Genomic DNA, 24,374 nt, shown 5'->3' with positions numbered 1-24,374 from the left:
ATATTTAACATAACTTTAATTTAAAATCACCAAATTAAAAAAATCATCTTTCTTTTTTTAAACTTCGTTCCAAATCAAAACACGGTACACTTTTACGAAACAAAAAGAGTACAATACTTGCAATATCATTTTGTTAAAAAGAAGTCCGGAGCCGCCGCACTCCTAAATTGGGACCCACCAAGGAGAATCTTAAACAATGTCTTAAACCCTAATTATATTTAAAGGTGGAATCTTTGAAAAATGATTAGAGAATTAACGGCTCTGATTAATTTAAATTCATTATAAAAATAAAACAAATCTTTTCATTTCATTGTAACCAGTAACCGCAATCACTTTTTCTTCATTTCAGAAGAAGCGAGAAAAAAAAATTGCGGACAATGTGTGGAATACTTGCAATTTTCGGTTGCACTGATAATTCTCATGCCAAGCGTTCAAGAGTAATCGAACTATCAAGAAGGTTTATCCTTTTCTGTTATTCGATTTTTGTTATTTGATTCCCACATTGTATGTAAGTGTTTTTAGATTTGCTATTCGTTGATTTGTTCTTAGATTTGATTTTGTTATGTTTGTAACTAATTACACACAAATGTATGGTAATGAATCTGATTATCTTTGAAAATGGAAGTTGCACACTAATGCCTGGAAAAACAGCTAACTATTGATGTAGATGTTGTGCAAGACATATCCGCTGCTCCTACTTAGTTAACTGCTGGAAGAAAATTTTTTGGTGTTTTTTTTTGGATAAGGTAAATGTACAATATGGGGTTTGAACCCCATCTTGGGGTGGTAGGATATGTTTTTACTACTACTACATTATTGATGCTTGTTGTTAAAAGTTTGGTGTTTTTCAAGCACGAGAGAGATTTGAAAAGCTAAAGTACAATATAATGTAGTAATTATTTTGTGAAAGAATTTTTGGTCCTATAAAAAGCGGAATTTGTGCTTGTGGAAATTATTGAGTAATCGGAATTAACTTTTTTAGCACTTCCTGCTTTTCTGGATGTTTTTCAATACTTGAGAACTGCTAACATGTCAATTAGCAAAGGGGAAATGAACCATCTTTTCCATGTGTCTGGATTAAACATCTTATTAATAGCTATTGGAAACTTCATACTTAAAAAGAAGTGAACTTGGAGGAGCAGGGGTATAGAGGGACTTCACCATTCTTTATCTTATGCATGTCATATAATTTTTTTAAAATCTCACAAGGTACATTGTTCCAATCATGAAGAAAATTCATGTAAAGATACCATCTTAGTGGCCGAAAATTTAATACTAATGTGAAATCAGTGGTATAATTGATGCTGACTTTGCATAGTATAGGTACTCCTTTTGAGTACGATATGAGATGGGTAGACACACCATCTAACTTCATCATACTTTTTGAAGCTGTGAATTCATTGGATCTCCTTATGTGGTTCTTCTCTTGAAACACGGAGTAAAATTTTTCATTATGTTGTTGTAGCTTGATATATCTTATGATAATGTATGATGCAACAAGTGAGAGTGATTGCGGTACGAGGCCTGACTAATGGTTGTCATATCCTGCGCATCCTATGTGTGATTTAAATGCTCTACTTGTTTAAAAATTTCTAGGCTAACTTAATTAACAATTTACATTTTAAATTTACATTGTATGGGGTAAAGTGCTCTCTAGTTAAGAATGCTTATGTTCAACAGATGAATGTAGAAGAGATGAGGATGCTCAGATGAATGTGTGGGCATACGAGGAGAGATGTGATTAGGAACGATGTTATGCGAGGCAAGGTGGGAGTGGCCTCCATGGTGGACAAGATGAGAGAAGTAATATTGAGATAGTCGGGGCATGTAAAGAGGACGTGCGCTGATGTGCCAATTAGGTGTGAGAGGTTGGCTGCACCAGGAGTTAAGGAGAGGTAGGCTGAAAAAGATCTAGAAGGAGGTGATAAGACAAAACGTGGCACAACTTCAGCTTATTGAGGACATAGCCCTAGATAGGAAGTATGGACGTCGAGGATTAGGATAAAAGATTGGTAAATGGTAAGTAGTTGACAGTTGTTGCACTTTAGGTGGGAGAGGTAGGGGCTAGCCTCATCTCCTCCTCCTTAGTAGCAGTATTATTTAGTAATCGCATAGTGCTGCTAAATCAATTGGATTCTGTTGCATTTTGGTCCTTAACTACATCATCTGGAATACTCTTGATGGCACAAGATTTTTGCCAATTGTAGCCTATTTCTTTTTCTTTTTCTTTCTACTGTGGCTGGGTGCAGAAGGTTGTTCTTTGTTTTCGAGAAAAGTGGTTAATGTATTACCGATATAGCACCAAGAAGGTACTGCTGAAAGTATTTGCAACAAATTAAAATAACACCCCTTTAAGGATTTATCACAGCTTCATTATTATTTACAACAAAAATAAAACAAAAGTAAACAATTCGTTTTGATATTTTGAATAGAGTTTCCTTTGTCTTTAAAACATATTGCGTTTCTCACCCCCTAATTGTTTAACATATATATACTGGAATATTACCTGCTTATAATTGTTTTACTTGAGCCGAGGGGCTCTCAGAAACAACAACCTCTCTGCCTTCACAAGGTAAAGGTAATCTTCGTACACACCACCTTCCCTAGACCCCTTTTATAGGATTTCACTGTGTGTTTTTGCAATTGGTTATGTATTCTGGAATAGTTAGTCACCATTTCACTGACCGGAATTCCCTCCTCTAATGTTCCAGCAATTCAATAACCCACTTGTGTGCTTGGTATAATCCACTTGCACCCAACCATATTGAGAAATAACTGCCATAATACGGAAATGGAAAAAATTGGTGATTGATACTTCTCAGACATGTTCCACTTAGTAGCATTAGAGCACAACTGGATCTTCTTCTTTGATGGGTTTCGTGTGTTAAGAAAACCTCTCGAACTCTTGGGAACAAAAACACCTATATAATCAGGGAGTCAACCACAAGCAAAAGGATGGTCGCTAAGCCATATTGAGGGAGCTAATGAAATCCAAGAAGGGTGATATATCATTTACAGGGGATAAGTTGCTCCAATGGAAGAGACTAATAAGGCAAAAGGATTTCAAACTGCTAATAGGAGTTGAGATACCATCAAAACATCTGAGATTCCTTTCTTTCAAATACACCAAAAAAACATGATGGAATCATCTGCCAGGTCTTCTTGATGGGGCTATCAACTTCTCTAAGACTCCAACTTCCAACTACTTCTTTGACACTTAAAAGATTAAAGTCCTTCCAATGCTAAACCAGGAACTAGGTGGACCCTAAACCATCTATGATTGAATCAGTCTCATTGGAGTAGACATTTGTACACCAAAAACAGAACAACAAAATACATTTAAGCTTGACTTCCTGCAGGTTGTTGTCCCTATTTTAAAACATCAATCATTTCTCTCTCTCCATATAGTCCACCATATACAAGCAGGTATCATCCTCCATCTTTCTCTGTTTGTAGCCCCAACTCCAACCTCCTCCCAACTGAAAAGAGTCTCATCAACCTTACTAGGCATAGTCCAGGAAATGCCTCTGAGATTAAGGAAAATCTGGCACAGTTGATCAGTGAAATTGCAGTGTAGAAAGAGGTGTTTCACTGTCTCTGTATCCTTACAACAGAAGGAGCATCTGTTGCATAGAGATATACCTCTCTTGGCCACATTGTTCAATGTCAGAACTGCTTCATTGGCTAGCAGCCAGGTGAAGCATGCCATTATTTGTGGCACTTTGACTCTCCAAATTTGCTTCCAAGGCCATTTGAAGTCTTATAAGGAGCGTTGTTTTTCCAGATGTGTTGCCAGGATCACAGATTACCTTATTGTCCATCATAACTTGAAAGAGAATAGGAAGAGTTAACAGTGATGCTGGCCTTACTATGTAATTTCCATATCAGCTTCTTGACCATTGCCTAGCCCGTGAAAAGTCTCAAGAACCCAAAAATTTTGCAAGTCTCCCCATTCTCAATCATTCAAATATCTTCTGAAATTAAAGTTCCAACCATCAGGTTCTCCGATAGCACCCGAGCTTGAATCAGGCATCAAATGAGTTTGAAGAAATGTGGATATAGATCTTCAAAAGGAGCATGACCTATCCACTCGTTTACCCAAAAAACAATTTGCTTTCATTCCCCATTTAAACCCAATGTTGCTCACAAAGGGCTCTAATATTCTTCCATAAACCCACCCCATGAGTGGAAGTCACTGGTTTAGTAGTCCAACAGCTTCTACTTTATACTGTTCACTGATGACAGCCTTCCAAAGTGACTGCTCTTGTAAAGAGAATCTCCATAATGGCATAATCATTTGATTATCATTAATGCCTCAAGTTTGTAATGCCAAGATACCTTCCTTCTTGCTATATGTTAAAGTACTCCACTTGACCAAGTGAAAAAATCTTTTTTTACTGTTTCTCTGTCAATGGAAATCTCTTTTAACATATTACATATCCAATACTTCTCCACTTTAACATATATTGGGAATAAGGATATAACATACGTGGGGAGTGACCTAGTACACTGTTAGGCGATACTAATTACCCTAAATGTATTGACTTTTCCATCTTCCAACCTCTTCTGACTTTTTACAAGTACCCCTTGTCAAATCTTGGAAGATATATGATTAGCTTCCGAGTTCAAATAAGTAGAAGGAAGAGTTTCCACATCACAACCCAAAACATCAACATTTGTCACTTGACTGAAAATAGCAAGGCCTCCTCTGATTGATTGATATGCAGTCCAAACACTGAATCACAAAAAGTGAGTACCAATGGTGGTGTTCAAGCATTCTATTGAAGAATCATACATCACAAGAGTATCATGATCTTATAGAAAACAGATCAGGGCCAAATACACCCATGTACTATCAAAAATAGTTTAAATATACCCCTCGTTTGAGTTTCGGTGCAAATATACCCCGCCCGTTATATTTACGGTCCAAATATGTCCCTCCCGTTATACTTACAGTCCAAATATACCACTCCTGTTATACTTAAGATCCAAATATACCCCTCACATTAAACTTTTACAGTGATTTACCCTTATTTTTAAGGGATGAGCACGTGGCGAGCTTAGAAACAAATAACACATCCCCAATTTTAAATACCTGGTTCACTTTACGAAACTATGGGTTTAACCATCCCGACCCATTCACTTTCCAGCAATTGAACCTGTCCAAAGAGTCTACTACTTACTGTTCAGAAATGCTATGTGGAAATCGCCAGGCAGGTTAATGATAAACTTGCGAAAATAGATCTTTATTTTCTGAAGCTTGCAGATGCCATGATCACTTGGCTTGGGATGAGATTAGTCCTGCTACTAAAGACTCTGCCTAAGTTCCCAATGCTACTTCAAACAAAATATCTCATAGTTATTTGTGCCTTATGTGTATTTGCAGTATTTTTTACCTTTGGGTTTATATGATTCTGTCATCTGTGTACTTTTACATATTTTTTTTCAACTTTGAGTTGTCTTCTTTTCATCTGACCCCACGTTATACCTAGAGATCTCCCAAAAGTCTTTAGTTTCTGTTTTCCTGAGCCTAAAATTATCCTTTTTCCCATAGTTGCGTCTGTACTGTTTTGCAGTGTTGGCCATTTTCATTGCAGTATTAATGTTTTGTTTGCTGTGCAATTTCTAGTTTCTTCTGAACAGCTATTTTCTTGCTTCTGTTTTCATCATCATCAGTCGCCACTTCTCCATTTGATTCTTCATCTAAAAAGCATTGTACCCCTCTTCTTATTCCCCTCTATTTAATATCAGTTGCTATTATCTTGTTTGATAAGTCATGCACCCAGTTGATGCTGCCTATTTAGTTTCTTTTCCCGGGGACATCTTTTCCTTCCTGTAAACCACAATTTCTTTCCTGAAGAAATTTTTAGAATTGGTTCTGGCTAATTCTGTTCTGTCCAAGAAAAGAAGGGGAAATCTCCCAGCATTCAGTTTTTGGCCTTACCAGCTTCTTTTCCAACTTACTGGCCACATGTTCTTTCCCTTTTAAGAATTGCTGACCATTATCTCCTATTATCTCTGTGGTTTTCCGTTAAAAGTAACTGCTTGTCAGGACATGCTTCGTGCACAGAGCTGTTGCCTTTTGGGTGGGGACATGCTTTGTGCCCGTGGTGCTAATACTGTCCCACAGCGTCTTTAGTATCACATTTTCAACTCCCAATTCTAATTCTATAAGTTGCCTATCTTTGCCTCTTTTAATTGATCTTGTGTTGGGCTCTGAATCTAATTCTCTGGGCTTTGCTTTAGATTATGATAAGCAGTAATCATTATTACTACTGTCTCATATTCTACGTAGCAGTAGACATGATTCTTATTACATGAAATCTTCCTAATTTTTCTTTTATATGATGTTAATTGTAGGTTGCGCCATAGAGGACCTGACTGGAGTGGACTGCATAGCCATGAGGACTGTTACCTTGCTCATCAACGATTGGCAATAGTAGACCCAACTTCAGGAGATCAACCGTTGTATAATGAGGACAAGACCATTGTTGTTGCGGTAGGAAAATATTTACTATATACTTATATACTTCAATACCACAACAGTAAATGGTCTGTGGACAGTTTGTCTTTTGATTTTCTATAGTACAAGCTTTTCTTGTAGGGTAAAGTTTCTCTACTTTACAGTGAACACAGGAACTTAGAAATAAAGGATTTGTGAAGAAACTTTTGGTTCTTCACTTTAGCGGATTATGTGGTGCACAATGGCAGTCAATTAAACATCAGTTAAGAACAATTCTAGGAGCTTTGAACTCAAAGAACTGAGAGACTAATTCAGGGCTTGGAGCCGAGATATATTAGAAGAAGGAGAAATGTATTATCTCAACTGTAATCCTTTACATGGTATATATGGATATATTCCATAACTAAAATCAACTGCTACTTACAATTCCCAACTGAATGTTATAACAGAATTGTAACTAACTAATGAACCCCAACTTACTATTGGACATCGTCCACTAATTATCTTGTCAGATTTGTAGACTTGCATCAATATGTGATAAGTAACCAGGCGATTGACTAGATGAACATAGAGAGTCTACCGTTATTTGTATTTACTCTCAGTTTATTGAAAGATCTGTGGGTCACATAGTAGTACAACTTTTCTACGCAACGTAAGTCAAATGTTGATGGTTTGATCTTTGTAGATCCAATGATATCATTTGGGTTTGGATAAAGGAATGATATATATGATTTCATTTTTTGGGTTGAAATTCAAAAGATAAATGTGTAGCCAAAAAAACTTACAGAACATACAATTCTGTCATTTGTTGTGACCATATGATAAAGTGCAATGGTGGTATGAGTATTACTATGACACTGATGCGTTCTTTTTATTTTTGATGTTCTAGATAAGCTTCTCTTGTCAAATAGCTAAAAGCTATTATTCACACATTTCAGGAGCCTTCTTTGCTGGGCTACTGTGACCTTCTCCCATAGCTTGATTTTGATAAATGTTTCTTCCATAAGATTGATATCTGCTCCTTTCGGTTTTAGGTAAATGGAGAGATCTACAACCATAAGGAATTACGGGAGAAACTGAAGTCCCATCAGTTTCGAACTGAAAGTGATTGTGAAGTTATTGCCCATCTTGTAAGTACTTCAAGAATGTATTTAGTGGAATGTACTGACTTCTCAGTTTTTGCTGGTAGAACGATTTCAAAACACCAGCACTCAAAGTTTTCATCAATAGAGAAAAAATGAATTCTAGTAAGAAAATAAGGTTTCCTGCCATAATTTCTTTCTTATTGTGTATGTACTGTGGGATATACCTCTGGCAGTATGAAGAATATGGAGAAAACTTCGTTGACATGTTGGATGGGATGTTCTCTTTTGTTCTTCTTGATACCCGGGATAAAAGTTTCATCGCTGCTCGGGATGCCATTGGCATTACACCCCTTTATATGGGGTGGGGTCTTGATGGTATGTTGCTTTTTAGTATAATTATTTTTTGGCATATTACCCTTATGATAAACGTTATGTGAACTCCCTTTGTTGTTTACTTGTGATTTTACCTGCTATAATTCTGATAGATACTGTCTCACAAGCAAATGATGTATAATAGGACCCTATCATATATGTAGTTCAGTAGTTCTTGGTGATCAACACCGTAACAAGAACATCTAAATTTGCTAGTATAACTCAAGCTTCAGCTAGTCTATTACTCCAGCGAACAACACATACATCATTCACAGTAACATTTACTTAAGCCTAGCTATACAATGATGTGAGGTACGACTAATAAAATCCGCCCATCATTTATAAGAGAAATGGCTAGCTAGATATTGTTTGTTTTTGAAGTCTTATAAGAAGACAACAGTGTTGCCGGCTTAATTACTTGATGGGAAATTTTAGTGACATAAATCTGGTTTAGGGACATGTTTGATTTGGAGAAACATAGAAGAGAAAAATTGATTAAGATATGTCAATTCAAAGGGATCAATAGGTGTGGTATTCGATTTAGAAACTATAGGCTAAGAAGTTTTTTTTGGCTGAAGTTTTTGAGCTTGGGAGACACCTTATTCCTTTTCCAATTGTCACATAGCTGAAAACAGATTGTATTCTTTAAGGGCAGTGCTATAGATGAAAAAGGGCTGCCTACTCATTGATTGTTGCACATTCAGGACGGGTTATCTAAAGCTGAGGGGTAAGAAAAGGATTTGAGTGGTGAGTACGATAGGTTTCTTGGCCATCCATGTTGCCATGGACTTGTTTCTTGAATTGTGATATTTGTAGTGGATTCTTGAACGTGATTTTCAACTTGATCCAACGTGCTAATAGTGCACAAGCCTCTCTCAGCATCAACACTTCTCGTCTACACCATAGCATGCCAGCCTTGGGTATAGCACAATGGTGTTGATCTTGGCTTTGTCATCCCTCGTCTTTCCAGGGTAGAGATAGTTCTCCAAGTGTCAAAAAAGTTCTCTACTTTGTGCATCACAAGCCCTTTTGAACATTGGTGGCTTGGGAGCCTCGATCTTAGTCCCACTCTTCACTATAGCGTATTTGGCTGTCCCAGTCGCCAACACGATCTGCTCTTCGAGTGCCTCCATCTTTGCCTTCATGGCATTGATCCATGAGTTTGCACTCTAAGGTAGCAAAGGTCTGCATCATCTTGGTCTTTATACGCCCATCCAAGTCATCTCGAATCCTCTCGATGTTTTCAAGAGTATGCCCTACCTACAATGTTTGTTTTGATTGTTACTTAAAACGTATTGTACTATATTGCTAAATTTCGTTGTTATGTAACAATGAGAACCCCTATTTAATGGAACAACCGATTTGATGTGTTCCCATTGTTACTTAATTTCTTTGTTCAATTATATCTTAACATAATATTTCAAAATACTATTTTACCTTTTACCTTAATTATTTAAATCTAGTAAAACCGCCTACCCTAGAATAATTAAGGATTTAAGTAAATTTATAAATTACAATACAGTGCGATACAATCAAACTAAACAATTAAAATGTTACTAAACAAAAAAAAACAATACAATCTAGCCAAACATTGTATCTACCATACAATACAGTACAATAGAGTACGATACAATACAATACATTATTAAACAATGGGTAACACTGATCTAAACAAAGTGTTAGAGTGTCTTCTATCTTCCCTAAGCATTGGCCAAATATCTCAACTGCGTCTATCCCTGCATTAACCTTTGTAACCCACTCCTTATTGAGCGTGGCCTCCTTGGATAGGACCTCCACATCATCCCGCTCACCAGTTCTTGGGATGTAAGCCCTTTATTCAACTCTACCTCGAGTGGCACCTCTTGGTTTATGTTGGCAACATTCCTCCTTTTGTTATTACCTTTCGTGTCATCGGAATCTTGGGTGACATTGCATGGGGTTGGGTGTTAGCAACATTGATTTTTTCGTTGTTCGCCATTCCCTTAGTTGGAACCTAGCTTTGATTCTACACTGTCACGTCCTTAGTCTTCAACTAAGCACACATGCGACACTTGACAACTTGCTCACAATGTTGCTATGCCAAGTCAGTCTAAGAAGCTAGGAATAGCTAAGAGAGTGGTAGAGAGAACACAAGAGAATTGCAAGTGGGAATTGTATTGTAGGAAACTTGATTGATTTTTGCTTGATGATTTTACTAATGAAATATCCCTCTATTTATACTACTCATTTAGGGCTTATATGCAATTAATAATTACCACACAAGTCCTTTCATAGTTACAAGTATGTCACCTTCACTAGAACTTTCTACATGCCTAGAATATTCTAAGGCCTTTCTAGAATTCTTCCTTGATATTCCATAAGAATCTTGAGCCTTTCCAAGAGACTCCCCATGGTTCTAGAATCTTCTCACAAATGCTAGCATCTTTCTTATGTAAGATACCACATGGCAAAAAAGTTGTGCCAAGGTGTGCTTGTATGGTAGGTAATCACATTTAACTGTAATAACAGACACAAATGTACCATATTTATTGTACTTCAAGAAGAGCAATAAATGAGGGTAGTTAAATTTCTGCATCTCCAAATTTTGAAAGATTTCCTTTTGAATTCTGATGCTTCTTTGAGTCTTCTGCAGAGCTACACTAGAGAAACTCTACTCATTTTATTCTTGTCATGTATAACCTCACACGCTCCGCCCATTCAAACCAAGAATCTGAGGCTAGGTTAGTATCAGTCAAGTCATAGGACTTTCCCCTAATCTGAAAAAGATTTTGTTCTCCATCCTTTCCACAGGGAGAGAGAGAGAATTTTTTTTTGAGAAAGGTAACTTGTATTATAAACAAAAGAATACACAAGGATTCAACAATGTTAGAGGGATTTTGAGCTTGTTTGAGTGGCTATCAGAAATAGAAAGGCTCAAAGGATGATCTTAGATGCTTCTATAAAAACGAACAAGTTTGAAGAAGAAAGACTGCAATGGTTTCGAGGAGAGAGTCGTTTTCAGAGATTTTGGGCGATGTTGGGAGGGTTTTGAGGAAAGAAAAAATGAACGGGTCATGTTGGAAAAAGGTTTTGGACGTCGGGTGAAAAGGTCGGAGGAGAGAGAATGACGAAAAAGAGAAGATTAGTGCTTACCTTGAAGCTCATTCCTGGGCTTATCTTTTAATTTTCAAAGTAAAAAAGAGAAATAAATTCTAGTTGTTTCAAGTGTAAAAACTGTTAAGAATATAATTATGTAAATGATACTATGCTCTCTCTTACAACTTAAACATTTAGATGAGATGATCACTCTTCAACTGTTCAACATGGTATCAAAGCAAGCAGAAGTCCTGGGTTTGATTCTCACTGCCACTCGTTGTCTCGTTTGGACAATGAAAAGAATCAGGTCTTCACATGATTGTTGAGAATATAATTAGCTTCATATAAGTGTGCTCTTTCTAATAGCTTAAGTTTTTAGATGAAATGAAACTATTTTTAATAATGGTTACATTTCAAAGTTAGAGCTGGTAAAGGAAAACATAATACGTTTTCTAGGATATCAAAATATGAAATCCCCTACAACAAAACTTATAGGCATTCTATGATATCAGTATGGAGTCACTATCATTTACAGGACTTCATTTACACCAAAAAAGAAAAAGCTAAATTTTCATTTATCTGGATAGAGTTCCTTTTGTCCTCAAAACACATGAAGTTCCTTTCCTTCCAGACTGTCCACCATATGCATGCTGGAATCATTTCTTTTGACTAACACCACCAACTACTCCACCCCAAGAATCTCAAAAGGTCAACTGATACCTTTGGCATAATCCAATTCATCTTAACAATACTCAGGAACACGTGCCATAATTGAGAAGTAATAACACTGTACTGTAGGAATAAATGTGTATTATCTTCAGCCTCCCTTTCACATAGACAGCACCTGGAACTCAGCCGGTAACCCCTCCTTAAATTTTCATGAGTCAAACGGACTTGTCTGGCCTCTAGCCATACAAAACATAGCACCTTAGAAGGTGCATTCATCTTACAGATCTGTTTCTAGGGTCATCTTCTGTCATCCTGTCTATTGCCCATCAGAATCTTGTAGGCTGATTTAACTGTTAACATCCTCACACTTGACCCTTTCCATACCAAGGAATCTTCATAATCTGTGAAGCCTTGCACCTGATACAGTTGACTTTAATGATTCAGCAACTCTATCCACTTCTTAACCATTTAGTAATCTTCTAAAACTCAAATTCCAGCTTTGATGCCCATTACAGATGAAATGATCACACTCTTCAACACCATCAAATGCACAAGAGCTGAAAAACAATTGCTTGTATATGATGGTTTTATGGTGCAAATTTCATGATGTACACGACATTCACAGAATGAGAGATTTCATTGCACTCTGCAGAAGGACCTAGAGACCACGATAATCCCCTTCTTTTGTTTTTGTGTAGGGATATCTCATTTTTGTACAGTCCAATCACCTTCTTGGTGTTTGGATTTACTCCATTTGTATATCTTTAGCTTACCGATAAAAGAAATAATAGAAAAGAGGCTGGAAAGTTCTTCTTCTGACATGCCAAGGGTTCTCAACCATTTTACAGTTAGCGAGACAAGTGAAAATAATGAAAAATACAAATCAAAAGGGTTATCTAGTTGACAACATGAGAACCCCATCAGTTTTTTTAGCTCAAAAGATTTTCCATTCTTGCTGATAAAGGTAGAAGAACAATCTCCTACTCAATCAAAGGAGGTTCTCTCAATAGAGTTAGAGGTATCAACAGAACCAAACAGGAGCTGGTATATATGGATCAGGTTTTGATGAAGGGAGAGCTGTGTTTGGGGAACACCAGGAGCTCAAGTACTTCTGCTTAGTTCATAGACATTTTATGTGATGGATATGACGGAAATATATTTGAGTGACAAGAATAGACCAGGACTAGAGGGATAGCATAACAGGTTTGGGAAGGCAAGGCTTGGAAACAAAGGGATAAAGGTGTTGGAATAGAAGGTTTTGATATCATTTTTAGCTTATGAGCAAATTATGGGGTAGTAGTGGAGTCAGAGGGGAAAGAGATCTACCAATAGCACATCCTGTATATGCAGTTAGAAACACTACCTAGAAATGCTGGAGGGACTACTACACGATCATGATAAGCATGTAAGGGTGTGTGGCAGTTCCAATTGGATTGTGGATTCATGGGCTATGCTGGAATGAAACTTTCTTGCCTAGCTTCGACATCAGCTTAACTGAGCACCTTAGGAAGACAGAAACGTAGGACAGATTTAATAGTGATGATATTTTCTGCTTACAAATGTTGTTGATAAGGGAAAACCATAAATTGCACAGAAATAACTCTCGTAAACCTGAATGCTTTTAAAAATACTTTACAATGTATATGACTATATGTGGTACATCTATCTGGTGAGAGACACTAGTACATTCCATCTATATATGTGCTCAGCCCATGTATGCATTGGACTACAATTTGTATTTATATGGATTGCAAAAGCCCAGCTGGTTCTGAGCCGCTTCTGAATGCCTTAAGTAGAAAACAAAATGTTTTTTTAGTGTTACGTATTTCACTTCAAAGGAAAAGGAGAAACATTTGGTAGAATGTAGCTCTTTGATTTGGAACCTTACACATTGAAGTTGACAGCCATGTTTGCTTCAATTCGATTTGTTCAGTAGTCAGTTAAAACAACTGTTTATGTGCATTGACTTTTTTTTTGTTCCCCATCCGGTGTCCGGTACCCACATTGAAGCCGGACTAAATCCGGATTCGGGCTGGGAAGTCCCACATTGGGGAGAAACATTAGGTAGAATGTAGCTCTTTGACTTGGAACTTTACACATTGAAGTTGACAGCCATGTTTGTTTCAATTCGAGTTGTTTTAAGTAGTCAGTCAAACAATTGTTTATGTAAATTCACTTTTTTTTTGTTTCCCATCCGGTGTATGGTATCCACTTTGGAGCCCGACTAAATCCGGATTCGGATCGGGAAGTCCCACATTGTGGAGTAAAACACTCCCTAACAAAGGCGACTCCGTACCTAAGGGGACTCGAACCTGAGACCTCTTGGTTAAGTATGAAGGAGTACTTACCACTCCACCACAACCCTTGTTAGTGTTTATGTACATTCACATTATTTCCCATGTCCATAATTTTATCTTTCCACAATTTGCTTTCAGCTCTTTCTGCATATAGAGAAAATAACAAAAGTTTCCATTGGATCATGTATATAGACTGCACATGTTCAAATTTTAAACAACTTTGCATATGCATATGCAATCAATGACTTGAAATAACTATTACTTTTATGCAGGATCCATATGGTTTTCCTCGGAGATGAAAGCCTTAAGTGATGATTGTGAACGATTTGTTAGCTTCCTTCCCGGTCATATTTATTCAAGCAAAAATGGTATGCTCATCTCTGAGCCTGTATTTCATTCATCTTGACCTATTTATTTCATTTTTTGGATCCCGTTGAAAACAGTCTTAAATCTCATAATGCTGGTGTAATTATTTATCTATTGATCAACCAAAAGAGTGAGATCTACATGTTATTGTTGCGCAAAATTGCTTCTAGGTGATTTCCTCCCATCTATCCAAGCCTTGGTGTAGAGAGTACCATGTACCCGTGTTGTTAGGAGGTAGCAAGTACCCTGTGAAAAGTAGTCGAGGTGCACACAAAGCCTGGTTATCACAATTATAAAAAAATAAAAGAATTGCTTTTAGGAATGCAGCTTCAATCTTGAGGAGTCTTTTGGGATGCTGGATGTACTTTTAGTAATATTAATTGACATGAATCCTTTTGTTTTGTACTTGTGTACTAGCCAAGCAGATTTATTTTACTTTCGAAACCCCTCTATGGATTAAAAGAAAATGGCAAGTGTAATATAATGTTACTAATGGTCCCTTTTTATGTGTTTGCAGTGTTTACGTTAAAATAAGAACCTCAATAAGTAGGAGCTATTGGGTTCTTAAACTAGAGGAGCCCGTAGATAAAAGCCAAATAAAGTAGTATTTCTATGACTTCTTTATTTTGTACAGTGTAGAAGTTTGAGAATATTCTGTTACTAATATTATACATACACTAATCCTTGAAGAATTGCAACCGTTTCAACTTTCATCATATTTACTCTACCAGTATTGATATAATATTCTGGCCATATTAACATCTTAAACTCTATGTCCGATCCATACCGTCATGTAAAATGAAAAGAAGTCGTATATAATGAAATGATGGGAGTACTCACCAATTTTAGTTTTGCATGGATAAAAAGTGAACCACGGTTTTTGGTGTGAAGGAAATATTCAAAATCATCATTGTTATCAAAGTCATCCTTTGCTTTCAAGAACTATTCATTCTATCTCTTAAATAAATTATGTGCAGGAGGACTTAGAAGATGGTACAACCCACCATGGTTTTCGGAAACCATTCCTTCTACTCCATATGATCCCCTTGTCTTACGGAAGGCTTTTGAGAAGGTCAGTTTTTTCTAGATGTTGCATAAAAAATTGTGGCTCAACCATGACATACTCCCCGGACATGTATTTGACATAGCCCTCTAAACTTTAAAAGTAAGCACCTTTCACTTTGTTCTATTTTGAACGTTGTCTTGGACTCTTTCAGGACACATATTCCCTTGACTGATTGGAGAGAAGATATCCTTGATGTAGCTGTCATTTTGATTGTCCTCTTGTTTGTAGTACTTCTCCCTACTAAATAAAGCCTGTGTTTGTCCAAAGAAAATGATAAAATATCAAAGCAACTTGTTGATGGATGTGAACTGTGGAGTGTGCATGATTTTTGGTCTCAGTCATTATCATATCCTTCGACCTTCAAATGCAAATTTTACAACTTTGCATAAAATGTGTCAATAGCTTTTCCTGGGATTTTCCCTTTTTATGTACCCAGTCTCCACTATCTGTCTGTTACTACTGATTTAGTGCATGAAATGCTATTCTTTCTAATCGTAATTTGTAGCTTTCATTAGTAAATAGCAAAAAGAGAATGCTAGGAGCAGTTAAAATAAAAAATAGAAAGCCATTACAAGCTGCGTAATGTGCTTAACAAAATCAGCCAAGATATCATTTACAGCTATTATGGCCATGTTGCACCAAAATCTAAGCTAAGATATACAGCGACCTTTAATTTTTGGTGAGGATTCTTCTTTGTTTCCAAAATATTTCTTGTTTCTTTCCAGCCAAATCCACTAAAAGGTTGTTGGAACTGTTTCAGAGATGGTATGAAGCCTTGTGAATATCCTTTCTGTGCTAACCTTGAAGGAACTGTAGAGTAATTTTTAGCCCACTTAGGCCCAGATACTGAAAAAGAAATCCCATTGTTGAGAGATGAACTTTACAATGCAGAAACACGTGGTTGATGCCCACATTAAATGCTAATCTTATTCTGCACATTTACTTTATGCAGGCTGTAGTTAAGAGACTCATGACGGATGTACCATTTGGTGTGCTTCTCTCTGGCGGACTGGATTCTTCACTTGTTGCTGCAGTGGCTAGCCGCTATTTGGCTGATACAGATGCCGGTCGACAATGGGGATCCCAGTTGCATACGTTTTGCGTAGGCTTGAAGGTGATGATGCTTCCTTAGTGAACATGCTCTGTTTTAGAAATTGTCAACTGAATTATCACATAGAGGTTCTGGACCATGATCACTGTCCCTTTTACATGTTTCATACATAGGATTTGCGAAGTAGTAGCAAAATGGAAATTTTCTATATAAGATACCAATTACCTTCTCAGGAATGAATCTTACCATTAGGATTTGTCGATTTCCTTTTGATATCGTGGTTAATTCTGATATGACCTTACTCAATCCTGCCTTTTATTTTCTTCTTTTAGTTTATATCTCTTGTTGCAGTTATATCTCTCTTTTTTTCATGTCTTGCTTACTTTTGGAGAACTGAAATTTAACTCCAGTTGCAAGGTTTGGTACTATTAACTTGCTTATTTCTTTCATCATTGGTCCTGAAAATGTGCTACTATCTTGTATATGCGGGATCTTGGAATCTTCCCAGTGTGAGTAACTTCAAATGATAATCAGAACTGATCACAGTCATTTCTCTTAACTAAATATACATCTGTTCGAAATTTCTTGTTGCTGCACTTTGATTACCTGTGCTAAACGCTTTCAACACTTCTCATGAGGCCAAATTTGGCAGTAAGTGTACGTAAAACCGTTTAGTGTACCTTATTCAGTAGGTCTGTTATTGTCCATAATCACACACAAGATTCAGAGTGTTTTTAGGAAGCCTATTGGTGTGATTGGTGGATTTCTGAGATGAGTACTTTATCCATCTTTGTAGTGCATTGTTTCTTTTCTTTTGTTTATAATTTGCTGTGTCATTGTAATTTAGGTTGACTTTTCTTTGACTTTAGGGTTCTCCTGATCTGAAAGCTGCCAGAGAGGTGGCAGACTACATTGGAACTCGTCACCATGAGTTTCACTTTACAGTGCAGGTAGCTTTTCCTAATGACGTACCAAAGCTGATTTCCTTTTCCGGAGCATAACCACTTAAGTCAAATTAACTATATACTTGTTTGCATTGCTATGTCAGGAAGGAATTGATGCCTTAGAGGAAGTCATATATCATGTTGAAACATATGATGTGACCACTATCAGAGCCAGTACACCAATGTTTCTCATGTCTCGGAAGATAAAGTCATTGGGTGTGAAAATGGTTTTATCAGGTGAAGGTTCTGATGAAATTTTTGGTGGTTATTTATATTTCCACAAGGCACCCAACAAAGAGGAGTTTCACCAAGAAACTTGTAGAAAGGTGGATCACATTATCAATTTTGCATTCATTCAGGCTTTATTGGAAGTAACTGCATTTCTATTAGAATTATCTTTGAACTATTTCTAGCTCTGATGGATGCTTTGATGTTAATCCAGATTAAAGCACTTCATCTTTATGATTGCTTGAGGGCCAATAAATCTACTTCAGCTTGGGGTGTTGAAGCTCGTGTACCTTTCTTGGATAAAGAATTCATCAATATTGCAATGAACATTGATCCGGAATGGAAAATGGTAATTGCTTCCCCTCTTAAATCTCTAACCCACCTTCACCCAACCATTAAATCTAGATTAACAAAGACCAAGAAAGAAAGATAAATCCTGTTCTTCCTTCAAGGAACAATAAAATGACATCTTACATAAAAAAATGTCAAAAGATTACTGCAAGTTATGTAGAAAAACAGTCTTCAACGTCGTGGTAGACCAGGGTTCAAATCTCAAGAAAAAAAATGTTATGTAATTTTTCTCATATGTTTAAGCCTTGATGCAGAGTTACCTAGTAAATGAGCTACTGAGAAGTTGCAAGTACTTGGTGGATTAGTTGAGGTGCACACAAGTTGACTGAACCATTCTTCATAGAGACAAGTTCAATCTTGTTTTATCATGAGTTTATGTTGTGTTGACTTTCCTGTGTTTATAAATAGATGAGCACATTTCTGGAGCATGATTTAATTTATTTCGCTCTTTGAGGTTTCTGAAGTTATTTCTAAACTCAAGCTTGCTGCGACTTATGTTAGGTCTAGAGAATTCTGCCAGGCAACAAATGGAATGTACATTCAAGTATTTATCTCCTTATTAGAAGTCCAGTGTTACTTGAACGGATCTGATGTATGGGATACAATATAGCTTCATACACATAACCTCATTATAATGTTGCTGATTTCATCTTTACATCTAGTATGATCCTACAATTTAATATATCTCTGTACAGTGACTATTATATACTGAAAATTCTTTCTTGAAACATTACAGATCCGACCTGACCTCGGAAGAATAGAAAAGTGGGTTGTACGTAATGCTTTTGACGATGATCAGAATCCTTATCTGCCAAAGGTTTGTTAGTTTTCTTCTATAAGATCCAAATTCAAAATTTTTTATTCATTTGCATAATAAATAGGCAAGCAGACTCCTTGTTAAAACAAAAAATAAAGAAGCAAGCAAAACCCAAATACGTTGTGTAATTGTGCACAGATGTGTATTGTATGTGTCACATACAAGGGTATCATATGTTCAAAAATCCCAACTTACTCATGCATGTGTAAGACCTATATATATATATATATATCAGTTCAAAGCCATAAATGACAATAAAAAGACATTATGATCAAGTTGTTGAGTCTCCTCTGTTTTCTTTTTTAGCATATTTTGTATAGGCAGAAGGAACAGTTCAGTGATGGAGTTGGCTACAGTTGGATTGATGGCTTGAAGGATCACGCAAACAGTCAAGTGAGCTTTTTTGTTCCTTTTCTCTTCGCTCTTTTTCCAATCCTTCTTCCTTCCTTTTGTGGTAATGCTGAACACATATTGTACATTTGGTCCAGGTTTCTGATTCTATGTTAGCGAATGCAAGTTTTGTTTACCCTCATAACACACCCACAACCAAGGAAGGGTACTACTATAGAACTATTTTCGAGCGATATTTCCCCAAGGTGGGTCTTTCATGTCTCTTTTCTTTATTATTCATGTACAGTTTATGATACTTTCTCCCAAATAATATTTTCTTTTCAATATTACTTGAGCCATTAACAAGATTGCTTCTATCTTGGTATTTGTTGATTAAGGGGTAATATCATAATTTTAATTGTTCTTTGGAGCAGGCTGCTGCAAGAGAAACTGTTCCTGGTGGTCCAAGTGTGGCCTGCAGCACTGCAAAAGCAGTAGAATGGGATGCCGCTTGGTCCAAGAATCTAGATCCATCCGGTCGAGCTGCTCTCGGTGTTCATGAAGCTGCTTATGAGGTTAAAGAACTATGAAGTTGATAAAGCTGTAGTAGCTGTTTGATTGTATATCTTCATTCAAAAACCTGACTTGTTCCACATTTGACTTCTTTTACGAGTTTGAATTCTTTGCTTCTGGTTTTACAATTACCAAAGTTTATTCTACTTGAGAAGAAATATGACGAATATGTGTTATTCATGACATGAAAGCAAATTCATCATGATTCAATGTCATAAATCACCATAACTACTATCAGATCTCAAAGAAAGCATATCCAATCTCATGCTCAAATACACAGGATTTTTGGTACTTGAAATAGTCTAAACTATAATAAATTCCTCTTGATGTATAACCTCAATAGAATAGAATGGATAGAAAGTATACACATAGAGTCTCTCTGGAAACCGTTATTTAGAGATTCTGTAACCAAGTTAAATGAAAAAAAATGAATCATATAGTAAGTTAATTTTGAAAAACACTGTATTTCTTATAAATCCTTTTTTATGATGAGTGCATTTTTCCTGTAATAATTTGTGGAAGTTAAAGAGAATAATAAGGGATTAACAAATTTGTATCTACATTTATTTCATCAATAAAATTATATTTCTTTATATTTTATTGGTCCTTAATTTATTCTTCAACGCTTTAAAATTTATTGCAAATACATATACTTATACTTGTAGTTGAAATTCAATCATATTTCATGCAAAAATACCTAAAGTTTATAATCAAATGCATAGTGAAATTTCAACAAAAAATGACTTTTGAAAAATATGAATTATCTTTTGAAAAATATGAAAATCTACCGTAACTGAACGCTAAGCAATCATTTTAGTTTTAAATATAAAAATAGTTGAAATTCAACCATTTCAATCATATTTTCATGCAAAAATATCTAAAGTAAGCAAGGATAGTTTTACAATCAAATTTGAAAAATATGAGAATCTACTATAACCAAACAAAAAAATGACTTTTGAAAAATATGAAAAAATTGACTTTTGAAAAATATGAGGATCTACTATAACTATAACATTAAGAGATCATAGTTTACATTTTAGTTTTAAAGCAATAACCCATTTTGATTTTTCCTCTACAATCAATCACCAATAACAAAGAAATGGCTCTGATTCCCATATTTTTTCAGCTATAAACTATGCTGTATACACGGGGAATACTCCTCTAGTTCCTTATAACATTTTTCTTCATAACTTTTTAAAATACATAGTAGTTAATTGTAATTCGATAATTAATTTTTTCTTCTTCATTTGACAATATAATATTTGTTGTATATTTCGTAAGATATGAATAAATATATATAAATTATTGTATGTCACATAAATATTACAAGTGTTTAGATAAGTTCTTACGCATTATAGTTTTTTTAAAAAACTTTTTCAATTAGCCCTGTTATTGCACATATTTATCAAAATTATTGTAGAAGTATTTAATAATAGGGTTACGATTTCGTCTAATTGAGTATATGCCAAATAGAGTATTATTTTTTTTATTTTGTATAATATTTCTAAAACATCCTTCAACTATACTATAAACTCATACTACATCTTTAAAGAATCAGTTTTAACAGAAAACATCCTTTAACTATATCCCAAATTTAAACTACATCTGTAAAGTATCATTTTTAGCAAAATACATCCTTTAAGTATTTGTAAGTAAACAACTTTCATCCTTTTGTTAGATATGTCCAAACATTAATGGATCTTACGAAAACATGAGCAGTTAACGTGACTTTCAACAAAATAATTTCATTACTTTCTATAAGAAGTTCTTGAAAAACATAAAAAAATCTCAAACACAGTTGCTTATGGAACCTAAAAATGATTGGAAGGTGTGAGCGTATATGATTTGCCTTTTTCGTAACGAAAAAAAGTTGGAGATTAATTATTTTACCTTTTTCTTAACCAATTAAATTAATAGATTTTTGGGTCAATCTAATATTAAAGTGACTAAATATTGATTATGTATCGTATTTGAGTTTCATTCTACATTATTAGAAGCGGAAGTCTCCAACAAATGTCGTTTCTAGCATATTCAATTAAGAAGAAACATATCTAAACTAATAATATTTTTTAATTAAAATTACATGAAAAATGAAAAAAAAAAAAAAAGGTCAAATTAAAAGATTTTACATAATTCTTAAGTCAATTACGAAAAAGTTCAGGATAATATTCTTGGCATATCTAAGAATAATAATTAGGAAGGGACAACTTAAATTTTGTAGGATATATCAATTAGTTTTATGATAAATTCAAGTAGAAGGATGAAAATTATTAACTTTAAAATACTTTAAGGATGTTTCATGGTAAGAATGATACTTTAAGGATGTAGTTTGAGTCTGAGGTATAGTTTAAAAATGATTTTGGCCAAAAACTCGAAAGAAGTGATCGTTACACTTTAGATCACATTTAAAGTTAAGATTACGTCTTTTAAAATTTAATTATTCGATAAATTTAATTAGTTTAAGCTTGAAATATCTAAGAAGATACCAAATAATTGAAGATATTCTTATAGAATCAATACTCAAACATTATTGATTTCAAATTGGGAAAATTGTATATAATAGCAAACTAACAACCTAAAATAAATGGAATAGTTAGGGTTTGATTTAATTGTGCTCCATAGCAAACGTTAGCTAAAATTTGCCAGCGCCTCTCTCCCAGAAATCTCGCTCGCCACTCTCCATTCTCGCTCGCCTCTCTCGCTTTATACACAGAAGTGTATAATTATGTTTCTGTTTTGTATAAAGCGAGAGAAAATTGTATATACACATGCAAAAATCTATATCTTCGTGTTATACACTTAATTATACAATTTACAAACATTTTACTTCAAATATTGCAGAGAAAAAGGTCAAAGAATTATACAATTGTGAATTATACAATTGCAGTAAAATACAATTTTCTCTAGCTTTATACAACAGAAGTGTGTATATTGTGTTTCTGTTTTTGTATAAAGCGAGAGAAAAACATATATCTTCTTGCTATACACTTAATATTGCAGCGAAATAGGCAGTTAATTATATAATCGTGCATTATACAATTGCAGTGAAATAGGATAACGAATTATACTATTGCAGCGAAATAGGCCAGCGAATTATACAATTTAGGCCAGCGAACTATACACTTGTATATGTATAGCGAATTATACAGTTTTATGTTTGCTATGGAGCGCAATTATACAAAATTTGCTATAGCATACAAATATAAATATTTTATTTCCTATATGTGAAAGTTGCCCTTTCAAATTAAAGAGAATTAGACAAATTAAGAAAATAACAACTGATAAATTGTATACGTTTTTTAATTATATTGTACTTTTAGAAAATAGTAAATTTCAAAAATATATGTATAATGATTGACCTGGTCTGGTCACTTTTGGGCCGACCAGGTTATCTTTTTTCTCTCTTTGGTTGTATTAAGAGGGTGGCACAATCTTGGTTAAATCAACAATACGGACTTAGGATCCGTTTGGATGGGCTTAATAAAAGCAGCTTTAAAAAATTACTTTTAGAAGTGTTGAAATTTATTTTTAAAATAAGCAGTTATGCGTTTGGATAAAAGTGCTGAAGTTGTTATATCAAACGTGAAAAGGGAAAAATGGAAGAAAGAGATGTTAGAGTTATATGAGTAATTTGGAGATTGCATAAAAATATTAATGGCAAAAAGATAAAAATGTGGTCAACTTAAAACAGCTTATAAGCTAAAAAAAAAAAACACCCCTACCCCAGTTTTTAACTTTTGGCTTAAAATAAGTTTTTTTTAACTTAAAGTAAGTTATTTTGAGTATTGCCAAACAACTAAATAAGTCAAAAACCAGCTTTTAAGTCAGTTTGACCAGCTTTTAAGCTGAGCCAAACAGGCTCTTAGTGTTCAAATTTAACACAAAATATAGGCGAAGCCAAGATTTGAATAGGATAGTGACTTATTGATCAGGATTGAAATCTAGGTCTGCAAGGAGGTATTTTCTTATTTCTATCAGCAAATCAAGACCAGTTCAATGTTCATTAAGGTTGCATTTTTTATTATATTTTTTTTCCTTATCAGTTTCTCAATATATATATATTTATACATGATTTTTCGAAGTTAACGAGTGGACGTACACCCCACCTTTACATGTGGATTCGCCCATGATTAGAAACTATTAAGAAAATTTCAATTAATACTAATTATAGATACATAATTATAAGTATATTTATATTTGTATATCTGTAACATTAAATAAATTTGAGGCGTTATATTTTGGAAGCCTAAAGTCATTACTTTAGTGGCTTTAGAGTTGAATCGCCCCTACTATCTGCATCAAAAAATATGGCCTTGTGTCATATTATCTCAATCAATGGGCTTTAGCACCATCCCGTTTCATCTCCTTCGAGGTAAAGACCATTTATTCATTTTCAAGTCAAATTCCTTAGTTAAAAGATTACAAATAACTTTTAGGACCTTACACATTCTAAGAAAATAACCTCATGTTTCAATAACTGTTTAACTGCATCATATCTAATGTAAATATATCTTTTTTTTAAAAAAAATTCATTATACACACTAATTTTTGAAAGAAGAGCATTCAAAGTAGATATTTTATCATCGGCAAGTACCGTTTTATTCTTAATTGTGTAGTTACAAAATCGAACAACCTCCTCTTTTTAAATATGCTTTGAGAAAAAAAAAAACGATGGTTAATTACTTTC

General features: G+C 34.9%; 1 protein-coding gene across 1 annotated transcript; it reads left to right on the top strand.

The window, feature by feature from the left end:
- The first annotated feature begins 220 nt into the window (after nucleotides 1–220).
- LOC101259236 (asparagine synthetase [glutamine-hydrolyzing] 2) lies at nucleotides 221–19,906 on the top strand. The gene is made up of 14 exons (XM_004237343.4): nucleotides 221–457; nucleotides 6,361–6,499; nucleotides 7,498–7,593; nucleotides 7,782–7,923; nucleotides 14,234–14,329; nucleotides 15,305–15,399; nucleotides 16,346–16,507; nucleotides 17,314–17,394; nucleotides 17,493–17,714; nucleotides 17,831–17,965; nucleotides 18,704–18,784; nucleotides 19,091–19,177; nucleotides 19,273–19,380; nucleotides 19,549–19,906. Exons 1-14 carry the CDS (start codon nucleotides 378–380, stop codon nucleotides 19,702–19,704), a joined length of 1,680 nt encoding a protein of 559 aa, XP_004237391.1. The 5' UTR covers nucleotides 221–377; the 3' UTR covers nucleotides 19,705–19,906.
- The last annotated feature ends 4,468 nt before the right edge of the window (nucleotides 19,907–24,374 follow it).

The sequence above is a fragment of the Solanum lycopersicum genome, chromosome 4 (genome assembly GCF_036512215.1).
Source record: "Solanum lycopersicum chromosome 4, SLM_r2.1".
NCBI lineage: Eukaryota > Viridiplantae > Streptophyta > Magnoliopsida > Solanales > Solanaceae > Solanum > Solanum lycopersicum.
This window is presented reverse-complemented; position numbering and strand designations above follow the sequence as displayed.

Bases quoted from the DNA above. Each gene is read 5' to 3' on its own strand.
- LOC101259236 (XM_004237343.4), top strand. From the start codon at position 378: ATGTGTGGAATACTTGCAATTTTCGGTTGCACTGATAATTCTCATGCC. The intron at 17,395-17,492 runs GTAGCTTTTCCT...TTGCTATGTCAG, and splicing joins AGTTTCACTTTACAGTGCAG to GAAGGAATTGATGCCTTAGA. The intron at 18,785-19,090 runs GTTTGTTAGTTT...TTTCTTTTTTAG, and splicing joins AGAATCCTTATCTGCCAAAG to CATATTTTGTATAGGCAGAA.